Here is a 20,169-nt window from a genome sequence, read left to right as displayed (position 1 = left end):
TTTTACAAACTCCATACTGATACACTGCCGGTGAAATCATGGTTGCAGAGGAAAGGTATTTTTGTTTCTTCAGTTAACTGTCTTCTCTGCGATGTACCAGAGACAGTAGAACACTGTTTTATTAGCTGCAATGATGCCATTCTGTTTTGGGACATCCTTCAACGAACTGTTCAAAAGTATTTTAACATTAACTCACATACTATACGTTACCTTCTCCCAACGTCTCTTGATGAAGTGCCCTTTGACATGTTTTTCCTTATGGGACTGCACAGTCTGTGGAAAACGCGCATGCAAGACCGTAATGCAGAATTAACCGCTGCTTCAAGTATGCGTTTCATGCGTATGGCTCTCCATCTAAAGGACATTTACGAAGAACTTGACATAAGACCAGACTGGCACCCCATCTTGATGAGGTGTTCGTCCTTACCAGCCTCCACGTGTAACAAGCTTTGAAGAACTTTCCCTGCTTCTCTGGACTTGCACAGTAATATGCATGTAAGCTTTTGAATGCTTGTGCAGTGCTTGTGCGATTATTGTCGCTAAGTGAATGCATCACTACGTCATAGCGTTTGTGATAATTTCAAATACGTATTAGAATAAATACTATGAAAGAAAAAAGTGCCTGGATAGCCGAGTGGTTAGGATGCTCGCCTGCGGATCGAGGTATGCGGGTTCGAATCCCGCCTCGTGAAGAACTTTTTTCGAGAAAATGTTTTCTTTCACTTTCTTTCTTTCTTTATTTCTATCACTCTCTCTGTACTCGTTCTCTCACCCATCAGGGTTACTACAGGCAACGCCGTAGCGCTGAGTAGTGGGATTTCCCCAAGGTCTGTGGCACATACCCGCTCATGATGATGATAGTTTTGGAGCACGACCACATATTTTACACCGTGCTAGAACAGCTTCTCTGTTAAAAAGATGAAGGGGGTACAATGTTGCATGACAGAAGTTCATGACGACGACTTTTTCTCTGCGCACGGACTTTAATAATAATAATATCTGGGGTTTAAAGGCCAACTCCGGCGATTTTTTGGCCATGTCAAAGTAATGGAGCTTTTATGTTCCTGAGACGCTCCTGTTACGGGCCCGATAGCAGAAATACTCGGCAAATTGGAGAATAGTTTTAAATAAGCAAAAAAGCGCTACACCGAAACCGAAACCCAACCGAGTGTACTGTCTACGTATGACGTAGACGTTGTTACGAACGAACCAGAAGTCGTGCAAGGCATGCCAGTCACGCCGGCGCGTAGTATGAAAACTGTGACAGACGGGACGACCAGCGAAGCGCCGGCCAAACCAACGCTGTGTGTCGCCTTGTGCACAGCAGACGCTCGCTGTAGCGGCCTAAGCGCCGAAGTTAGCGGTGCCCTCGGCTGCGTCACTTCCGCCGCCTTGCCAACACTGACGTCACAGACGCAATGTTGCCAATAATTGTGGGAAGCCAGGAGTGCGTTTGCAGACAATCTTTAAAATTCATTTGCAAACAATCTGCGCATGTCTCAAGCCTGTAATTTGGCATAAATGGCGGAAACGTGCAAAGGAACGTACCCAGCGAATTTCACTGAGATCCATCGACCTCGAAAAATCGCCGGAGTTGGCCTTTAACGTGCCAAAACCATGACATTATTATGAGGCACGCTGTAGCAGGGGGCTCCGGAAGTTTTGACCGTCTAGTTTTCTTTAACGTGCACTGACATCACACAGTGCACGGGCCTCTAGCATTTCGCCTAAATCGAAATGCGACTGCCGCGGCCTCGATCGAACCTGCGACCTTCGGGTCAGCAGCCGAGCGCCGTAATTGTTGCGCACGGACATTGGAGATGAAAAAAAAAAAAGTCACAGTTTCGCCGCAATGGTGAAGCAATGAATGCGATAGCAAGAAATTGGAATGTCCCACGAATAACGACTAGCAGCTTGAAACTTGCTGCGCGTCGTTGAAGGAAAAAGAAGGACGCTTGAAAAGAACGCACAGGCATGCACAGGGCAAGCGCGAACTAACAACTGTCACAGTTGTTACGTCTTTGTGTTTGAGCAGCGCGCTGCAAGTGTCGGCTATGCAGAACCCGGCGCTCTTTGATATTTTTAGGGGCGAAGCTCCTTAAGGCGGCACCCGTTCGTCCCTCGTAGTTGTCGTAGTCGTAGTGCGTAACCAGTCGTAACGTTAGATCTTGACCTCCAAGGTGGTGCCGGTGGGAGATTTTTCCTGTGCGTTGTTGAACAATAAAAAATTCGCAGCGTGCGCGTTAACTAAAAGCCGAATTCTTCTGTCTCTCATTCTCCATTAGCAGCCATTGGCATGTTCCAGTAGGAAACGTTAGTAGAAGTAGAAGTGTAAGTGTTAGCTAAAAGCCGACTTCTTCTGTCTCTCATTCCCATTAGCAGCCATTGTTTACCTCCAAGGTATAGTGCCTGGTGAGATTTCTCCTGTGCGTGATTAAACAATAAAAATTTTGTTCAAAACGCCATTGATTGATGAAATAAACCAACGAAAGACGCCAGATGTTTTGTAAAAGTAAAACGAAAGAACGCCAGATGTTTCTAAAGCAAAACGAAAAGACGCCAGCTGCTTAACGAAAGACGCCAGATGTTTTCTTCACAGCCTACATGTAAAATTCACAGCCTACATGTAAAATTAAAGTGAGCTGCAAGTCGTCATAACTCATCGAACCTTTAGTATAAACACGCCCGATCTCACGTCGGTGATGATGTACTGGGCAGAATTCACGGAAGATTCACGGTTTACCGATGAACCTACGCAGCTTCGCCCACTCGTCATCATTCACTCCGTGGATATGCTGTGATTTTTTCTTTTAAACTGCGGCGCGTGGAGTGACCCCTCTACGTCTCCTGCCACGCGGTGGCGTCTGACGCAAGGTGTGCCAGGCGTTCTTTTTTTTTTATTAGGAGCTGGCTCGCCAGGTTCTTAAGCTGGGGCAAAGTCCCGCGCCGTAAGCGTAACCTTAGTTCCAGAGGCAACCGCTACACGCGGAGCTCGCGCGAAAGAGAAGTCTTCTTCCTCTTGTGCTTCGAGCGCCTTGACGACGATATTAACGCAGGCAAATTCCACATATAGCATAGCCAACTGTAGCATGCGCACGCTCGCACGAAAGAGAAGTCTTCCTCTTGTTCTTCGAGCGCCTTGATGATGATAATAACGCAGGCTATATCACATATAGCATAGCCAACTGTAGCATGCGGCGTTCGCTCCACTCCGGCAGTGCGCTTCGGTACTAATAACATGCACGAAGAAGACAAGGCGGCGGAGCGGAGGGCTCGCAAGGCAGCAGCAGCGCGGGCTCGCCTCCGAGACCCTGCGGTGAGAGCTCGCGAGGCTGCAGAGAGACGTCAGCGTCGTGCGGACCGCGAGATACAAGCCCGCGAAGCCGAAGCAGCGCGGAAGTGGCGGCAAGGAACCTCGAAGAGGTAAAGGCGCGGGATGCAGCGGCCAAGCGCCGAAAGCGGTCGCTACGTGAAGTTGGTGGTGCCGACGCGCGCTTCAAGCGCGATTTCCTCGACCGCACTTTCAACCACAGCTGCAAGGTCTGTGCGACTGCTTGTGGTTGAACAACCTGACCACAATCGCTACTATAACAACGTGTGACGTCTTTATATGACAGTAGAGGAATTGTACGGAGCATTCACGGTTTACCCAATTATCTCCGAGCCAGCTCCTCAATCATCCATCTTTGCGCAGCGCACAAAATTGACAAGGCACATAATCACCATTCCTCAATCATCATTCACTTCGTGGATATAGCGTGATTTTTTTTCGTTCTACATCGCATGTGAGTACAGAAAGGGGCCACTTTTTCGTGCGCGTCTCCAGGGCAGTTTTCAAATTGAAAGAAAATATAGGAGCGCTGCATGATAAAGAACACGCTCGAGCTCCTCCGAGATCTGCGTACCGCCAGCGGTAAGTATATAAATAGTTCGCCGTTATTACGCCGGCGGATGCATGGCGCGTGGTAGAGTTGTCTAACGCGGTGCGCTCCTGAGCGAGGGGTCGCTGGCTCGAATCCCCGGTTGGGTGCTTCGGAATTTTTTCTTCTGATTTATTTTTCTTTGTGCCTTTTTTATACATATACATACATATACATATAAGGGAAATGACGGCGACGGCGAAAATCTGCGGAGAGTGTCTATATAATTGCTATCGCAATAAAACAAATATAAAAAAAACGTAAGAATACAGGCACAAGCCCTTACTGTGCTTGTTCAAGTCTTTTAAAGCGTTCTCCAAAAAATAAGTAAACGCGCGTTAAGTGTCTACAGATACAAGTTAGCCGAAACTATTCGATTTTTTCGCAGGCTTTTGGAGCCGTGGAAGCAATGTCGGACCGGACCTGCATTCATTCACCGTCGGGAGGACCGAAGCTGGTCGTCCACCTTTCCGCTGATGATTTGCTGTCATGCTGCAGAACATGTGGAAGTGGGTAAGTTAAGGAATGGGAGCGTTTTGCGTGCATCTCTCTCAGTTAGTACTATAATTCTGTGTTCCCTTTTCATAAGACGGAATACTATACATGCCTCTGTAGTCCTTTCAGCTTACATGAAACCTGCTCATCGCCTGGTGACCCTTCCTGCAACTGCCAAACACTGGTGGTTCGCGGCGAGTCACTTTTTCATTGCGGTAACTCTTAAATACATTGTGGCGATCGCATGCGAGTCGCTTTCTATAAATAGACTGTGCAAGAGCTGGACGAACCAAAAGAACAAAAGTGCCCGTTGATTCGTTTCTGCCACTGTTTTTCTACCGTCTGTGCCGTACAGTAACTCGTTCCTCGTTGACGTCACAGCCACCACAGTCAATATCATAATCAGCACCAACAGGGGCGTAGGAAGAATTTTTTTTTCGTGGGAGAATTTTACACCCTTCATGTATGTTCGTGCGTGCGTTTGCATTTGCGTGTGTATATACACGCATGCAAAATTGAAGAATTTCGGTGGGAGGGGTCTGAACCCCCCGGCCCACCCCTTTCCCCTGGCTACGCCAATGAGCACCAACCTTGTCGTTGGTTCTGATGATGATATATCAATATAATCGATTATAATCATCGTTTAGCATCATCGTCATCATCGTCGTCATCAATATCGTTGCTTTCGTCGAAACATGCAACCTCGTACTATATATGTATACAAATGAAACCCGTGCAAGTTGCGACGTAAAGTACGCCGTATGCTTGTTCTCGAAGTGCATTGTAGCTCGAGGCGCGGTATCAACGTGTCTGGTTGTCAGCCTATTGAACGAAAATGCTCCGTCAACCGCGAATAGCTTGTTTCGACAGGCCTGACAACCTAATCTTCAAACTTCACGCGGCTTAGTCTGGTACCTTTTTTTATAATGTTTCGGTCGATAGATCGAGAAGTTGAGCCATTGCGAAACTGCTTGCGCAACTCGATCGAAGAGAACTTCAATTTTCAAAAAGAAAAAAAAGAAGAAAGAAAAGAGAGAAAGACAGACTACCTTGAGGAAACATCCTTATCGTCACCTAAAAGACAAGGCCGCCAACTTAATTTGAAGAAGCCAAGACGACGTGAGTTCGCTCGTGCCTCGAAGGAGCAGTTGCGACAACCAACGAACGAAGAGATAGCGAAACTCTCTTGTCTCATCGCAGTTGTACACGTTCAAACGACTCGGAAAGTTCCGTCGTGCGCTCGCGGCGCAATATGCCAGACAGCAGAATTCAATCCAGAGCTCCATTGATCGAAACCGCCGTGGTGATAGACAATCGGATAACGCAATTTCGCACAGACTAAAGGTGCTCGCAAACGCTATATAGCCGCTGGCACCTGGAATGCTGAACACGTGCGGACTTGGGCTATTGCTTCTTTTAATTAAATCCTATTATTTTTCTGTATATACCAAATCACAGTATTCGCGACGCATTTAATGAGGATGCTTTGCAAACGGCCTCAGCGAACTTTCGAGTCGTGTATGCATAAACGATTTTCTTAAGAAGATCTCGACTTTTTCTTATGAAATAAATATACTGATGAAAGGGCGTTATGGTAATGCTGCTGAGGCACACCGTATGCGCTGACACGCTCGCATTGGTAATGAGTTATCAGCGGGTAAGCTAATATTAAACGAGCGTAAATGGAGGTGTCCCACAGCCAAATTGAAAAGTGGCGTCGCTTCCGCCAGCATGACGTTTCCGATTAGATAAATGAATAAGAAGCGACAAACAGAAATTTAAACAGTGGATGTTCTGAAATGCGCTGCAGTTCGCAGTTGAAACAAAATAAATGTTAGCGGGTAGATTGACTGTTGAAGGAATACGCAGTTGATAAAGAAGTCAAGCTTCAGGATGGAGTCGACATTCCTACAGGAAGATTCGTCTTTAGTTCGGACCAACGCAAGGCCTCTGAACGTACAAGACATGTAACCTTCTCGAAACGCTCGCTCAAGGTTGAACTGCAGTTGAAAGACTTTCATTCTATTCGGTCAGTTACTGAGACGGCGGCACTAAAGCTATGTAGAACAGGGCGCTTGTCCTCGAAAGAGATAACATATGGCTGCTCACCCGCGTTACACCAACGCGCCCGGCCGAAACCGTGCAATCTTACAATGTAACTATTCTTTCGCACTGGCCCACAGCACAAACAGATCGCTTTCAATAAAAGTGACAAATTATACTAAGGGCAAGGTTAATTCGTTATACGATTTTGCCAGTGACACCTCGCACAACTCGCATACGGCTGCAAATAACGTGAGACGTCGCACACACTCTGGGATTACGGGCGAGCTTTTCTTGCAGAATTCTCACCTCCCACAAACTCCGCCCTCTCACCTATAGGCGTGCGAAGGGTGGGCCAAGTTCTACCGCAGCACTCTCTCCGCCAACAACACCCCCCCCCCCCCCTCCGCTCGAGTCCGAAAGATAACAAACTGCGCACTGAAAATGGGGCGACGACGTGCTCCTTACAACGGCTTCCCTTTTGTGCCCGGCTTTCCTGGTTTACAAGTCAAGTGGAGAGTAAACAATTCTTGGAATGCAACATATCAGGGGTCCTCGGCCATTATTTTCGTCGAAAACTTGCATGGCCGTAACCCTGCGCTTGAAACAATGACGGTACGTGTCCGAATGAGTAACAATATGGGGCGGAGACTAGGATCCCTTCTCAGATAAAGGAAAGCACCCTCCCCCCTCCACCTCTCCCTTCTTTTCGTACGCCTATGTAGCATTCGCAGTGGTATAGTGCGCGCCGTTATCACCATGGACAGGCGCGCGCATCCGGTTCGGCATCGCTGCGCATATATGCGGCCTGTCCATAGCGATAACCGGAGGGCGCGCACTATGCCACTGCGAATGCTTGTCGCTGTTCGGGTTTCATTTGACGCCGATAATACACACCAGAAGGCAGACTATGACTATCACACCGGCAGGTAAAGAGTATGTCGCGGACTTACATGCGCGCTAAACGTGTGTCTCGACAAATAAAATCTTCCTGCTAAAACGAACAGGAATCAGACTGAGCTTTTTCTCGTTAGCTCGCTATTGACCATTGCCTGACAGGAGAATTTCAGGCTCCGCACCCGTCTTTGAGAAGGAAGCATGGCTTCATATCGGCCATTAGACGAAAAACGCTTTTGTTTAGGGTAATTAAAAATAGATCAGTTACTTTCTTTCCGCAATCATCGTTTTTTTCACGAACTCTGTCTGTCTGGCAGCAATATGCAATTGCAAATGACCCTTCGGATCAACTCCAGCTGTCTGGTTACATGATGTTTCGTCAGCGTCATCATGCTAAGGAATATGTTCTTGCTCCCGTTCGCCTGGTCAGCGTGCAATATGACAGAACAAAGGGCGAAAACGATCGCGAGAGTCTTTCAATTGCACCTGTTTCTTCTGAAAGTAGGACTCTCTCTCACTGTATGTCTGCGAATATTTTTACGCAATCGCCTTATGCAATTCTTTACCATCTTTCCCTGCGCTTTTTTTTACTTTCATCAAAAAAGAAAAGAGAAAAATAAATCGAAACTGAGGTGCAGTTTTTCTGGCCTTTAATCGCGTAGGTGATTCCAGGATCCCTATGCTCTGCATAAGTTGCAGCGGCAGCCTGTTTGCGCTTAGGAGATGAGAAGAAGCGAGGGCGAGGCGCCTGGGATCGAGGAACAAAGTCGTCGAGGGGAACCATTTGGCTAAGCACCATCGGATGACCCGACGCATTAGTCGGTGCCGTTCCATGGCTACGCGTTTAGAAGACTCGATATTTCTGACACGCGAACAGAAACTCCGAATGCGCCTACTCCACGTGTTGGTCTTTTTCCGGCCTCGAATGCGCTGTAAGCTATTTACGGGGCGTGTACGCCCCGAAGCTTCTTCATCGTTATTCATTATTATATTTAAAGACGATAGTCTTTCTTGGGGAACTTAAACGCAGAAATCTTGGTCTGTTTGTCTGTCACATGATTCAGCCACCCGGCCGGAGTTTAAGCACTTACTGAACAACCAGCCATTTTGAGCTGGTAGCTGCGTTCATACTTGTGAACATTGTCGATCAAAAAGCAAATATTACGCATATCTGAGGCACAACATCAATACGTAAATATTAGGTGGTGTGTTCCTTTACTAGAAAATACATAGATACTTAATTCTAAAGACCCTAGTGTTTCTTAGGCTGCGCTGAAACGGCGCAGAAACGCCGTGCAGAAAAAAAACACGGCCGGCAGAAGACTATCGTCTTTCGACGACATTTGCAGCGAAGCACGCAGATACGCTGCCATTTTTTTTTTATTCAAGTGATGTAAGGAAATGCTGGCGCAGGAGAGACTCGTCGCGTGCTAAGGAATAAAAATGGCTAAGAAAGAAACCTGAAAATTGGCGAGAAAACTTCATTTCAATTCAATTCAGCTTCATTTGCTTTTCTGGAAGGGAGGAGCCTTAACTGAAAACTGTGGTGTCAGCTTGACAGAAGATTCCGACTCCGCACAAGATGGCAGCAGCAATACATGCGTGACAGCGCTCATGAAAATGTCCTTATGCAGCGATAACAAAGGAACACATCATCTTGCACGAAAAACTAACAATAATAAAATTCAGTGTTCATATTGCGGTAAGTGCGAGGGAAACTGCTTCCCACTTCGTGCGCGCATTCGTAGCTGAGCACAAGCCGCCGGCTTCTGACCGACTCTAATAAAAATTGTTGGGGTTTAACGTCCCAAAACTACGATATGAATATGAGGGACGCCGTAGTGGAGGGCTCCGGAAATTTCGATCACGTGGTGCTCTTTAACGTGAACCTAAATCTAAGTACACGGGCCTCTAACACTTCGCCTCCATCGAAGTGCGGCCTCCGCGGCAGGGATTCGATCCCGCGACTTTCGGGTCAGCGGCCGAGCGCCGTAACCGCTGTGCCACCGAGGCGGACTGGTGTATACCCAGTCTAGGAGTTAAAGAAAGGGATATTGGAGATTGTTTCTGCTTCTACAAATGAAAAAAAAGTTTGGAGATGAAGACCTGTCCAATAACAGCAAATGATAAAGAAGAGCAGGTTCTTTACAGCGGGCGCTGGACAACGTCACCGCGTACTAAGAAAAAAAAAAAAAAAGGCATTGATCGGAGCATTTCGTGAAAACGTAAATGCCTCGAAATTGACCGAATATAGTAGGTCGGTCGATGCAGCGCACTTTAACGATAAAAATCTGTCTGAAGTGAGCGTTAGTCGGAAAGGACAAAGGTTCTAGAACATAGAGAGAATGGGTCCGAATAGAGGCTACGAGGTTGGAAAATCGATACACTGTTTCTCCTCACGAGCTTACTGAAGGACAATACCGAAGCTATCTTCTTTCAAAAAATTTTTTTCTTTGTTTTCAGCGCAGCTGTTTTTTTAAAGGCATTTTTTTTTCTCGAGGCCTCCCACCTAAGCCACCGAGCCAAGGACAACTGCATTTGCTATTGTGCAATTGTACCAAGACAATTGCAATGATCGTGTGAAATTGCACCAGAGCACTAGCACAAATTGTCATCTTGCAAGGGCTTTGTACATTTGCCCTTGCACAATTGTACTACATCATTCACTCTGTCTCAGGGCCGAACGGGCCCGTCTTATAACGCGTTGCCCTTTGAAACCCCCTGAATAACCTATCAATTAAATATCAGATTGCAAGTAGAGAGTGCACGATATTGAAACATTTCGTTGTATGTAATCACCAAGATGCACCCAGTCTTTCGATAGCCCTGCAACTGGGCTGCAGTATGTGAAAATAAACAAATGTTTCGTGGAATAACACAGGTGCAACGGCGGTTTTCCGGGTTCCGCCTGGAGTTTCTGGGCGAAGAAGGGCATCGTCACGGGCGGCAACTATGAGTCGGACGACGGCTGCATGCCGTACCCGATCAAGGCGTGCGACCACCACGTCAACGGAACCCTGGGTCCCTGCGACAAGAAGATCCCGCCCACACCACGCTGCGTGCACATGTGTCGGAAGGGCTACGACGTCGACTATCACGACGACAAGCACTACGGTGAGCGGCAACGTCGCACACGTAGACGCACACATAACGATGATACGAAGCTGGCCCGATTAAGCACAGAGACGCGATTCAGTGCTTGAGGGACGTCAATTTCTTCGCGTTGAAATACTAATACGGATGCTTTTGTTTCGTTTGTTCGCGAACAGGCAAGAGCTCTTACTCGGTGCCATCGATGGAAAAGCAAATCCAAGCAGAGATCATGACCAATGGTCCAGTAGAAGCAGACTTCACAGTCTACGCTGACTTCGTACACTACAAGTCTGGTACGTAGATGCTCTGTTAGGACGCATTGGCCTCACAGTGACGTCAGACACCGCGGTTTTTTAAATGAACGCATAGAAAGAACTTCTAATGCCCCTTAAATGTTTATCTCCACGAAAAGCTAACCGGAGCGGGTGGAGTTAACGATAAAAATGAGCGGAATGAACAGGACACCTTCTCGAGATGGGTACGTACACTATAGCGACTTTCAGGTTGGTGTACCTTTCTCCATTGAGAAAAACGGTGTGTGCCCCTTTATGGGTGTGCTCGGTGGTACTGGGAATCGAACCCTGGGCCTCCCGCATCGAGAAGGTGACCTTTTCTTTCCGCTTTCTTCTGCCTCTGTATTTCGAAGCCCTCGTCCCGTCCTGCTTCGTCGGCGCAGGTCGTAATTTTGCGCTTTCATTTTATACGTACGTATAGGCCCGATTTCTGTGCCACTAATCCATGCCAACCTTCTCAGTTTTGTATCGTTCTAAACGTATTGCATTTTCAACTGGCTCCTTAATTTTTGATAGGGACTGCATCAGAGCGGAAACACACAACGACATGCGCACACAACGGGTATTGACGCTTGTATATGTGCGCAGGAGTGTACCAGAGGCACACGGACGAGGCTCTAGGTGGCCACGCCATCAGGCTGCTGGGATGGGGCGTCGAGAATGGCGTCCCCTATTGGTTGGCCGCCAACTCGTGGAACACCGAGTGGGGAGACAAAGGTCAGTGACCCGTTCTTTTGATATATGCTTGCCTTTGCTGCAGGCGCGTACCTTCGTCGCGGATCGTCGCGAGATTGGAGAGATTAGAACGAGGCATAAATCCATTATTTCATATCTACTGCCATCCTGATTTCTCGATCCTGGTTAATATAATATGCGCGCCGCTCGTCAAAGACGAGACGCGCTAAGCCGCACGCGTGGCACAAGAAAACACTCGCAACGCGCGCACCACTTAAAAAAAAAAACACCTCTGTATAGACAGACTGATGTGTTTCTATTTCACATGGGTTGCTTTCAACAGAATGTATGTTGAGATACAATCGAAGAGCATGCACTATTTCCGTAAGGATATGATTAGCACGGAAGTGATTACCAGACACATCTATTTCGTGTGCTGTCTGCATTTCCTAGTCTGCTCTTTTTTCATGGTTATCTAACGAGGCATATATCAAACAGATAATCACAAGAGGTAACCGTTAAGTTAGTTTCACATCTGGAGTCGAATTAACGAAGCGTCTCGTTCGCAAGTGCTCCTTGCCATTAGTCTAATGAAATGTATAACGATCTGGCTTCGCTGATGACATGTCCATCAATAAGATTTGCACAAATTTTCTCTTACGAAGAATATTAGCTTAAGACGCATTCGCGTATACGGTCCCCGAGTTCCTGCCATGTAATGACTCACAAATTATAAAATAGTCTGGAGTGATACCCACATCAGAGTTAAGTGTACATAAGCTACATAGCGCGGAAACAATGCCATATAGACATGAGGTGAATAAAGAATGGATGGAGCGCTGTTAGTTCGAAGCTGACATGTCTGAGCTTTCCATTCGAGTTTCCGCAAGTGGTGCGTTCGGGCCTGGCGTTCTGTCTTGGGTAAAGCACAAAAAACACAGGACGCAGACGAGTAGACGGGACAAGGCCCTGAATGGATCAAGAATGAATCGGCAATTCGCTCATGCTCATACCTTAGGCGTTCCTGTTTTATTACGTCACAGTCCTCGCCTGTCTAGTCCGCGTGTTGTTTCTATAGTTACGTTTACAATACCCGTGTATTGGTTCTTTTACCGTGATCAATAAGGTACGACGAACGCCAACAACGCCTCGAATAAACGTTCGGCTGTACGTGGTAAAATGTTCAGAACGTCGCCGTTGGTCAACGACCCACCGTTGGTAAACGGAAAAAAGAAGACAGAGAGAGAGAAAAAAAAAGAAAAAAACACACATAGTGGCATTTATTGTAAACCTCTGCTCCGTTAACGAACACCTGTCACGATGCAGGTGCAGATTGGGGGCAGGATCGGGTCGGGAAACCGCCCGTTTGACACATGAGGTACACGTGCCACCACGTACTTGACGTATCTTACACGAAAGCCGTAATTAAAACCTAGACACCCTAACAAAATAGAAACCTTAGTAAAGAAAAGCGTCGCTATCCCCGCGTCTGAAGTAAGAGATGTGTGGTTTTCGAAATACTAAAACTGCTACTAAATTATGCAAGCATGAGTCAACATAAGAAACAGGAAAAGGGTTGAACTTCTTGTAAGGATTACGTCATAGCAGTGGCTCGCCCATAATCATATCGTAGTTCATAATCATACTCATAATCATATCGTGGTTTTGGGACATTAAACACCAGATGTTATTATTATTATTATTATTATTATTATTATTATTATTATTATTATTATTATTATTATTATTATTATTATTATTATTATTATTATTATTATATTTCTCGTGTTGTCTTATTTTACTCCTCCCCTTTTGTGTTCATTTCTCTTTGTCTACGTGTATTTGCTCTTTTTATTTCTGAAGACTGTCTGTATTGTATAGTTTATTTTTATTATTTTTTTTGCGTGCGCCTGCACAAAGACCTTACGGTTGTTCCTGGGCACGTTAAATAAATAAATGATTGAATGATTGATTGATTGATTATTATTATTATTATTACCTTGCTTGGTGTTAAAGCGAAAGCGACAAAGTAGTCATGAGGTATGCAGGAGCATGACTTACAAAGAGCACTAGCAGAATCAATATCAAGCGCTACTCGAGCCGATCCCACCTGAGAGCATGTGCCAGGCGTTTGTACATAAACCCCAAGCGACACCTTGTCAAACCAGAAAGAGCGCTCTCCTCCCCCTCCCCTTATCCTACAAACCTACACATAAATCGGTAAGTGGAGCATTTCTGTTAACAAATGTGAGTAAAAAAAAAATAAGCAGGTCTGCGCGGAACAAGCAGCACAGTCCCAGCGAAAGCTGGAAGAGCGGCCTTTCTAGAGACTATTGTAGACTCCCTTGGGGCAAGTAATACAAGCACACATGCATGGTGTAAGGCATTATGTGCACTTTGTTTGTGCTGTGGCTGATGACGATGCAGAATTATGGCTGAGCCTTTTTGGAAGCAATCAACGACTGGTTGCTCAATTCGCATTGTGGAATGCCTGGTTGTTATTTTACCCTTCTACGACGCTATATTGCATGTGTTAACAGGATTGCTTACCCGACATGAGACCTGTATTAGGCATTTTTACTAGGGAGTTTCAAGCACACACACACACACACACACACACACACACACACACACACACACACACACACACACACACACACACACACACACACACACACACACATATATATATATATATATATATATATATATATATATATATATATATATATATATATATCAGGGCTGGGCAGAGATACTCAGAAAAGTATTCCGGAATACAGATATCGAAATACATGAACTGGAAGCCTAAAATACAGATACTGAGATACATTTGCCTTTAACGTAATGGGATATTTCTGAGATACTTTTGCAATAAGACAAAAAAAGTATTCCGGAATACAGTTACAGCGATACAGATACTGACATACTTTTTTATTTCAAGGATGCTCATACTACTCAAATACACTTATTAGTGCAGCATAATGTTGTAATTAAAGTTACAGCGCATCGAAACGTTCAGTTCATTTATTTATTTATTACGGTACCCTCAGCGCCGTTAAGACATTGCAGGGGAGGGGGGCGGACAAAATACATAATTAGCAATAATGACATAATTACAAGTATCAATTGCAATAAAAATGCACTATTTCACAGCAACAGTAACAAAGATTGGACACCGAAATCGACATACTTGGCGAACAAACTAAGCTGTACTAGACATAGCACACTTTAAGCAAATCACTCGAATCACTAATGAATCTCTTCTAGTGCACTAATGAACCTCAGTGAATTCAGAAAAAGCACACATTTATTTTGAAGATCTGCTTTGCTAAGAAGGTTGCTGTGTATGCTTCTCAAATAGGCTGTCTTCTAACAGCGTCGGTTCAGCCTCAGCACAAGGCTCACGAAAAAAAAAAGTGTGTCTACCGCTGAAGGCGAGCACACATTCGTGTTATAGTGAATAAATACCGCCTTCATAGCCGGATTGCCCTGCAGCGTGGCGATATCTCTTCTCGGGTCATCTATTATAGATACCGAAACACTCCCGCCCTCACTTAGGTTGTTCTGGCTGTTCAGAATCCGAAGTCGGTCCCCATCTTCGGAATCCTCAGCCGTCTGACCCTGTCGGCTTCGATGAAGCTGTCACCACCACCGACGCTACCAGCACCCATTTTAGAAAGCCGCAACAGGCGAAATCGGCTCCGGCGGTGGGGGAGCCTGCTACCACAAAAGACCGTTTCACGCATGTCATCAATTAGCAATGCACCCTGACATTGGAGAGGTGGCTGAAAGCGCGTCAAAGATAGCCATCTTCTAGTCACTTCCGCCGCGACGACGGGAATTGCTTTTGAAAGTGTCGCCGCTTTAAGAACTGAACGCCCGCGAAGCATTGCAAAGCCTGTTCCAGGGCGGTATCCGCGCGGTGGGTCGCGAAGTAATGGCTTGCCACCCGAAAAAAATTAGGCGTGCTGCACTGACCTTGAGAGACAGCGACTTTCGTCGGCAGAGGCCGACAACACTGCCCCCGCGATTCTGCCGTCTGCGTTGTCGCGCGCTTTGCCAAATGGACCATTCTGTGCTTGAGGGGAAACCATCGCCGCCCTATCTGTCGGCGACCGGCGGCGCACCTTAGCTTGTCTTGGCACAAAAAAACACGTCATTCCCCCATTGGAAACACGCCTCAACTCATTTCCGACGCAAAAAAACAATGTAACGAAATACCCGTGTCCTGCATAGTATCGCGATACAGGCGATACATCGTAAATGTATTTCACTACTGAGATACAAATACATTTTTCAAATGTATCTCGATACAGAAATACAGATACTCAAAAGTATCTCTGAAATACTATCGCGATACTCTTGTATCGCGATACTGCCCAGCCCTGATATATATATATATATATATATATATATATATATATATATATATATATATATATATATATATATATGTAGGCAGCATCATCGAGTGTGCAGCAGAAGCTCGAGCTAGCGAACTGTTCTCGGTGCATGCATTGCGCGACCATCGACCAGCTACATTTTCGATGGAGGCGAAAATGTTTGAGGCCCGTGTACTTAGATTTAGGTGCACGTTAAAGAACCCCAGGTGGTCTAAATTTCCGGAGCCCTCCACTACGGCGTCTCTCATAATCATATCGTGGTTTTGGGATATATATATATATATATATATATATATATATATATATATACATATATATATATATATATATATATATATATATATATATATATATATATATATATATATATATTGTTGAGGCGTTTATTGGACGGTAGTCGACGACGATATGCAATGGCGAAAGTCAAGGCAAAAACACGGACTCAGAGCGCGAGCGCGAAGAGCCAAAGGCGACGACCCACTAGAAGGCTATAGAGAGCGCAACCCATTACTCAATAAAGGCTTCGCTACAATATATATATATATATATATATATATATATATATATATATATATATATATATATATATATATATATATATATATATATATATATATATATATATATATATATATATATATATATATATATGGGCCCAAACACCGTCACCAGAGCCATGGCCGAGAGCACAGAGTAGCCGCTTACCAATGGCTTACAATGGCGGTGGGTGGAAGCAAAGAATAACACGCACCACTGGTGGTATCTGTCGCCCATGTTGATGCCATCGCTTGATCTTGAAAAGCGATGTCAAGGGCATGGAACCTCTAACCGCTGTTAGAGGCGCTCATGCTTGGTTGATGACGATAGTCAGTAAGAGGGGCCAACGTTCCTATAAATTTTTTTTCTCGTTTCATTTTTTCTTATTTCGCGTGATAGTGCATGGTTACGGACACCGGCGGCGGCGGCGGCGGCGGACAACTACCCCACTGCCGTTGTGATCTGTTAAAAGCTTTCGCTGTAAAAAAATGCTGGATGGATGGATGAACACTCGCGAGTGCGAAACAAGTGCTTTATTAAAAAAAGAGATGACGAAAAAGAAATAGAGAGAGATTACCAGTATTGACGTACATTTTACACTTTTCGTTCCAATGTAATGAGCACGCCTACTTATTATGACGAGCTTTTTACCACAGTAAAGCATCTATGAGGCTTATTACTTCTTTCTTTTGAGCTATAGCCTAAACTGAACACGCCGGGCTGTGCGATGTGTAAGCTAGGACTAGATTAAGCTAAGTCGTGAGTCTGTGTATTGTTGCGACCGGCCTTTGGAGGCACCAGAGACTCCGGAGGAAGAGGCTGGAGGAAGGCAAACTTAACAGAGGTTTTATTTACATGGGCGAGCAGTATGTTTCTACATGACGATTTCGTCCTACAGGACGAGGATTTCGTGTCTACATGACGACGATTGCGCGCCGAATGAGCCCGCGGGGATCGTTTTAAAGGGTCTCTTTCCCCAGATCCCTAGATGGGGGAATTTCTCCAAGTTGGGACGGTCCAATCGCGTCCCACACAACACTAATGAGGGCGCCACCCACACTCGCCCAGGTCAGCGTCGTCGACTGGGGCGTGGCCACCGCACTCTGCTGCTGTTGCACCAAAGGGTGTAACATGTGGTCCCGCCATGCGAAGGCCGTAGGGCGATGGGTCCCACGCTCGGACACAAAAGGTCTGCAGCTCCGAAGCACCTTGTCGATCAAATAGGGGCTGGTTTTCATCCGCGTGGTCGCCGCTGTCTCGTCAAGGTAGATTTGGCGACAGGAAACCATTACGGTCGTCTGGCCGAACGCGGATGGGCCGGACTGCAAGGCGCCTCACGTCCCATCTCGGGAGGACAATTCAAGCGCTTGAACCATTGTCACGGCAAGCAGCGCTTCGGCGCCCGGTTCGAAGAACAGGGGACGCCGCTTTCTTTTCGGCGCAGGGGCCGATCGTAACAGTATACACTTTATGTACGTACTGCCCAGCATACAGTATAGTCCAAAATCAACTGGCTAGCAAAGCAGGTCACCTTTTACTGTCGAAACACGTAAGAGCATGACAGACGTGATCTCTTTTTCAAACGACTGACTCATCTGTTTTTACCGTTCGCAGGCTTCTTCAAGATCCTTCGCGGATCAGACGAGTGTGGCATCGAAGACGACGTCGTTGCCGGCCTTCCAAGATACTGACGTTCCTCACGCGTATTTGCCTTAGACAACGAGCGCAGCTCGACGTGATCGGTCTTGCTGCGCGTGTGTTGTGTGTACTCAACACAGCCGTTTTCATATGCTTCTGTCCTTCTAGAAATACGATAACTCGCGTTCATGTTTGCCGAAAGGGCCGCCAATAAAAGCCGAGATGGAAATGTCTGGCTGTTGCTTTGATGCTTTTAACAGAAAGTATTTAGGTCACGTATCTGCACAGTGAGCTTAAAGGGTCTTTAAACCACCCAGAGGTCGAAATTTAGTTGTGGTGTTGCAGTTGCGCACGAGTCTACAACGAACACGTAGCCATGCAATTTTTTCGAAATGTTGCCGTAACAGCGGAGTTAGACGCGTTTGATGATCGAAACGCGGCCCTCGTTCCTTCCTTTGCTACGCTTCGTTCATCGGTTCCCCTCTCCTCGCAAATTGCTTCACCTCGCCATGCGAGGAGAAGGAGCGGGGAGTGCGTGTATATCTGCTGCATACAAGCAGGTTCTTGCTGCTGCTGACATGACCAGTTGCGGGTGCTGACGTCAACACCAACGCTGGGGAAACCGAAAGGCCCAGAGAGGAGCACGGTATTGTTTTTTTTCTATTTTGCGGCGCGACCGCGGCTCGTAGCGCTGCCGCGTTTGGCATTAATGGTCGTGACGGCATTCCGAAGTAGATGCGCGTATTTAGTTGAAATGTTAAAAAAAATTACACCATCTCCCGCTAAAGGGGACCATGAGGCGATACGAAGCCGGAGCACTTGCACGATCGCGTTCCGTTGGCGTTCGTTGGGCATGCTACCGACCTCGTGTCGTGGAACGCGAAGAGGGACGCTACGCGCGTCGTGTCTTCCATCTAGCCTGGCCGTTAATTCTCACAGGGCGAGCGGGCAACGCGGTCGACAGGCGGGCGAGAGGGGGGCAGCGTAGGAGTGGAGAGAGAAGAGGAGGGGACGCGCGTGCGCTCGAGCTCATCACGGCGTTGTGCAGGAGAGAATTTCGGCATGTCTAGCCCGCGTTTCAGAGGAAGAGTGGAAAGGGGGATGGGAGAGGGAAAGTGGAAAAGTGAAAGTGGAGAGGGAAAGTGGAGAGGGGAAGGGGGAGGGTGAGTGGAGAGGGGAAGCGGAGAGGGGTAGAGGGGAAGGGGAATGGTGAGGGGGAGTGGAGAGGAGGTATGTGGAGAGGGTAATGCGCATGCGCAGTGAGGGTGGTCACGCCGCACACCACCACCAGCGGATTGAGCTCGACCTTAAGATACTTCGCATCTAAAAAATATATCAGAGGTGGTTCAGGCGTCCTTTCAAAGGACGCCGAAACAAAGGTATCGGAATGAACTCTGAGCATCTGGTGTCTAATGTGCATCGAAATGCAAACGCACCAGCGCTTTCGTGAGCCGTGTTCCTTAAAACACACGTGACCGGAGTGTAGAATCGTGACCTTCGCAGGAGAACGTCGTAGTTGCCGAAACATAGCGCTGGCGCAACTGATGAAATGAAGAATAACGAACCCTTCAGATCACGTGAAAGCCGTGTATGCCAACGTTTGTGCGTGTGCGTAGCAGCTACAAATAAAATTCTCGTTCTCCTGAACGGCGACGAATCGATAGCAGTAGCAGTGTATTGACAGCTACACAAAGCCAGATGTTGATAAAAAATTGGGGGAAGCTTAAGCTTCGCCTTTAAGAGTTGAATGCGATAGCGATATCCTGCCCCTAGTGCGCACTTCGAACACTACGAGTGTTTAAGAGAATGCGCGCACTAAGGTGTGTGCCTTATGCAATGGGTAGCATGCTTTAAACCATAAGCAATTATGGTGGTGGTGGTAGCAACTTTATTAAGAACTCCGACAAATTAGTGGCCTGCGCGAGAAACTTTTTCGAAGTTGCGATGCACCCACTACGTGGTCCTAAGGGAATATGCGCAGTAATGTGTGTGCCTTTTGTAATGGGTGGCTGTCTTTAAACCACCAAGTCGTTATGATATTGACATGGTGTGACGCCCGATGGCAATGTACGCTTGTACCACGCAATATTACTGCGGTATTACATCTCGTACTGTGACACCTGTATACAGGACGCGTATTTTTGGGAAGCATCAAAGTTATTTTCAGTGCAT

General features: G+C 46.5%; 1 protein-coding gene across 5 annotated transcripts in view; it reads left to right on the top strand.

The window, feature by feature from the left end:
- LOC119387479 (cathepsin B) overlaps positions 1–18,219 on the top strand; it is a 48,818-nt gene extending 30,599 nt beyond the window's left edge. The window contains exons 3-7 of one of the 5 annotated variants that reach the window (XM_037654878.2): positions 4,309–4,433; positions 10,237–10,469; positions 10,625–10,741; positions 11,330–11,458; positions 17,974–18,219. In XM_037654878.2, coding sequence (XP_037510806.1) covers positions 4,309–4,433; positions 10,237–10,469; positions 10,625–10,741; positions 11,330–11,458; positions 17,974–18,050 — 681 coding nt within the window. In that variant the 3' untranslated portion in view covers positions 18,051–18,219. The remainder of the gene's footprint in view (positions 1–4,308; positions 4,434–10,236; positions 10,470–10,624; positions 10,742–11,329; positions 11,459–17,973) is intronic. The other 4 variants (XM_049413524.1, XM_049413526.1, XM_049413525.1 and 1 more) reach the window with 4 other exon arrangements.
- The last annotated feature ends 1,950 nt before the right edge of the window (positions 18,220–20,169 follow it).

The sequence above is a fragment of the Rhipicephalus sanguineus genome, chromosome 3, assembly GCF_013339695.2.
Source record: "Rhipicephalus sanguineus isolate Rsan-2018 chromosome 3, BIME_Rsan_1.4, whole genome shotgun sequence".
Lineage (NCBI taxonomy): Eukaryota > Metazoa > Arthropoda > Arachnida > Ixodida > Ixodidae > Rhipicephalus > Rhipicephalus sanguineus.
The sequence above is the reverse complement of the archived record's forward strand: the minus strand, read 5'-3'. Positions and strand labels throughout refer to the sequence as shown.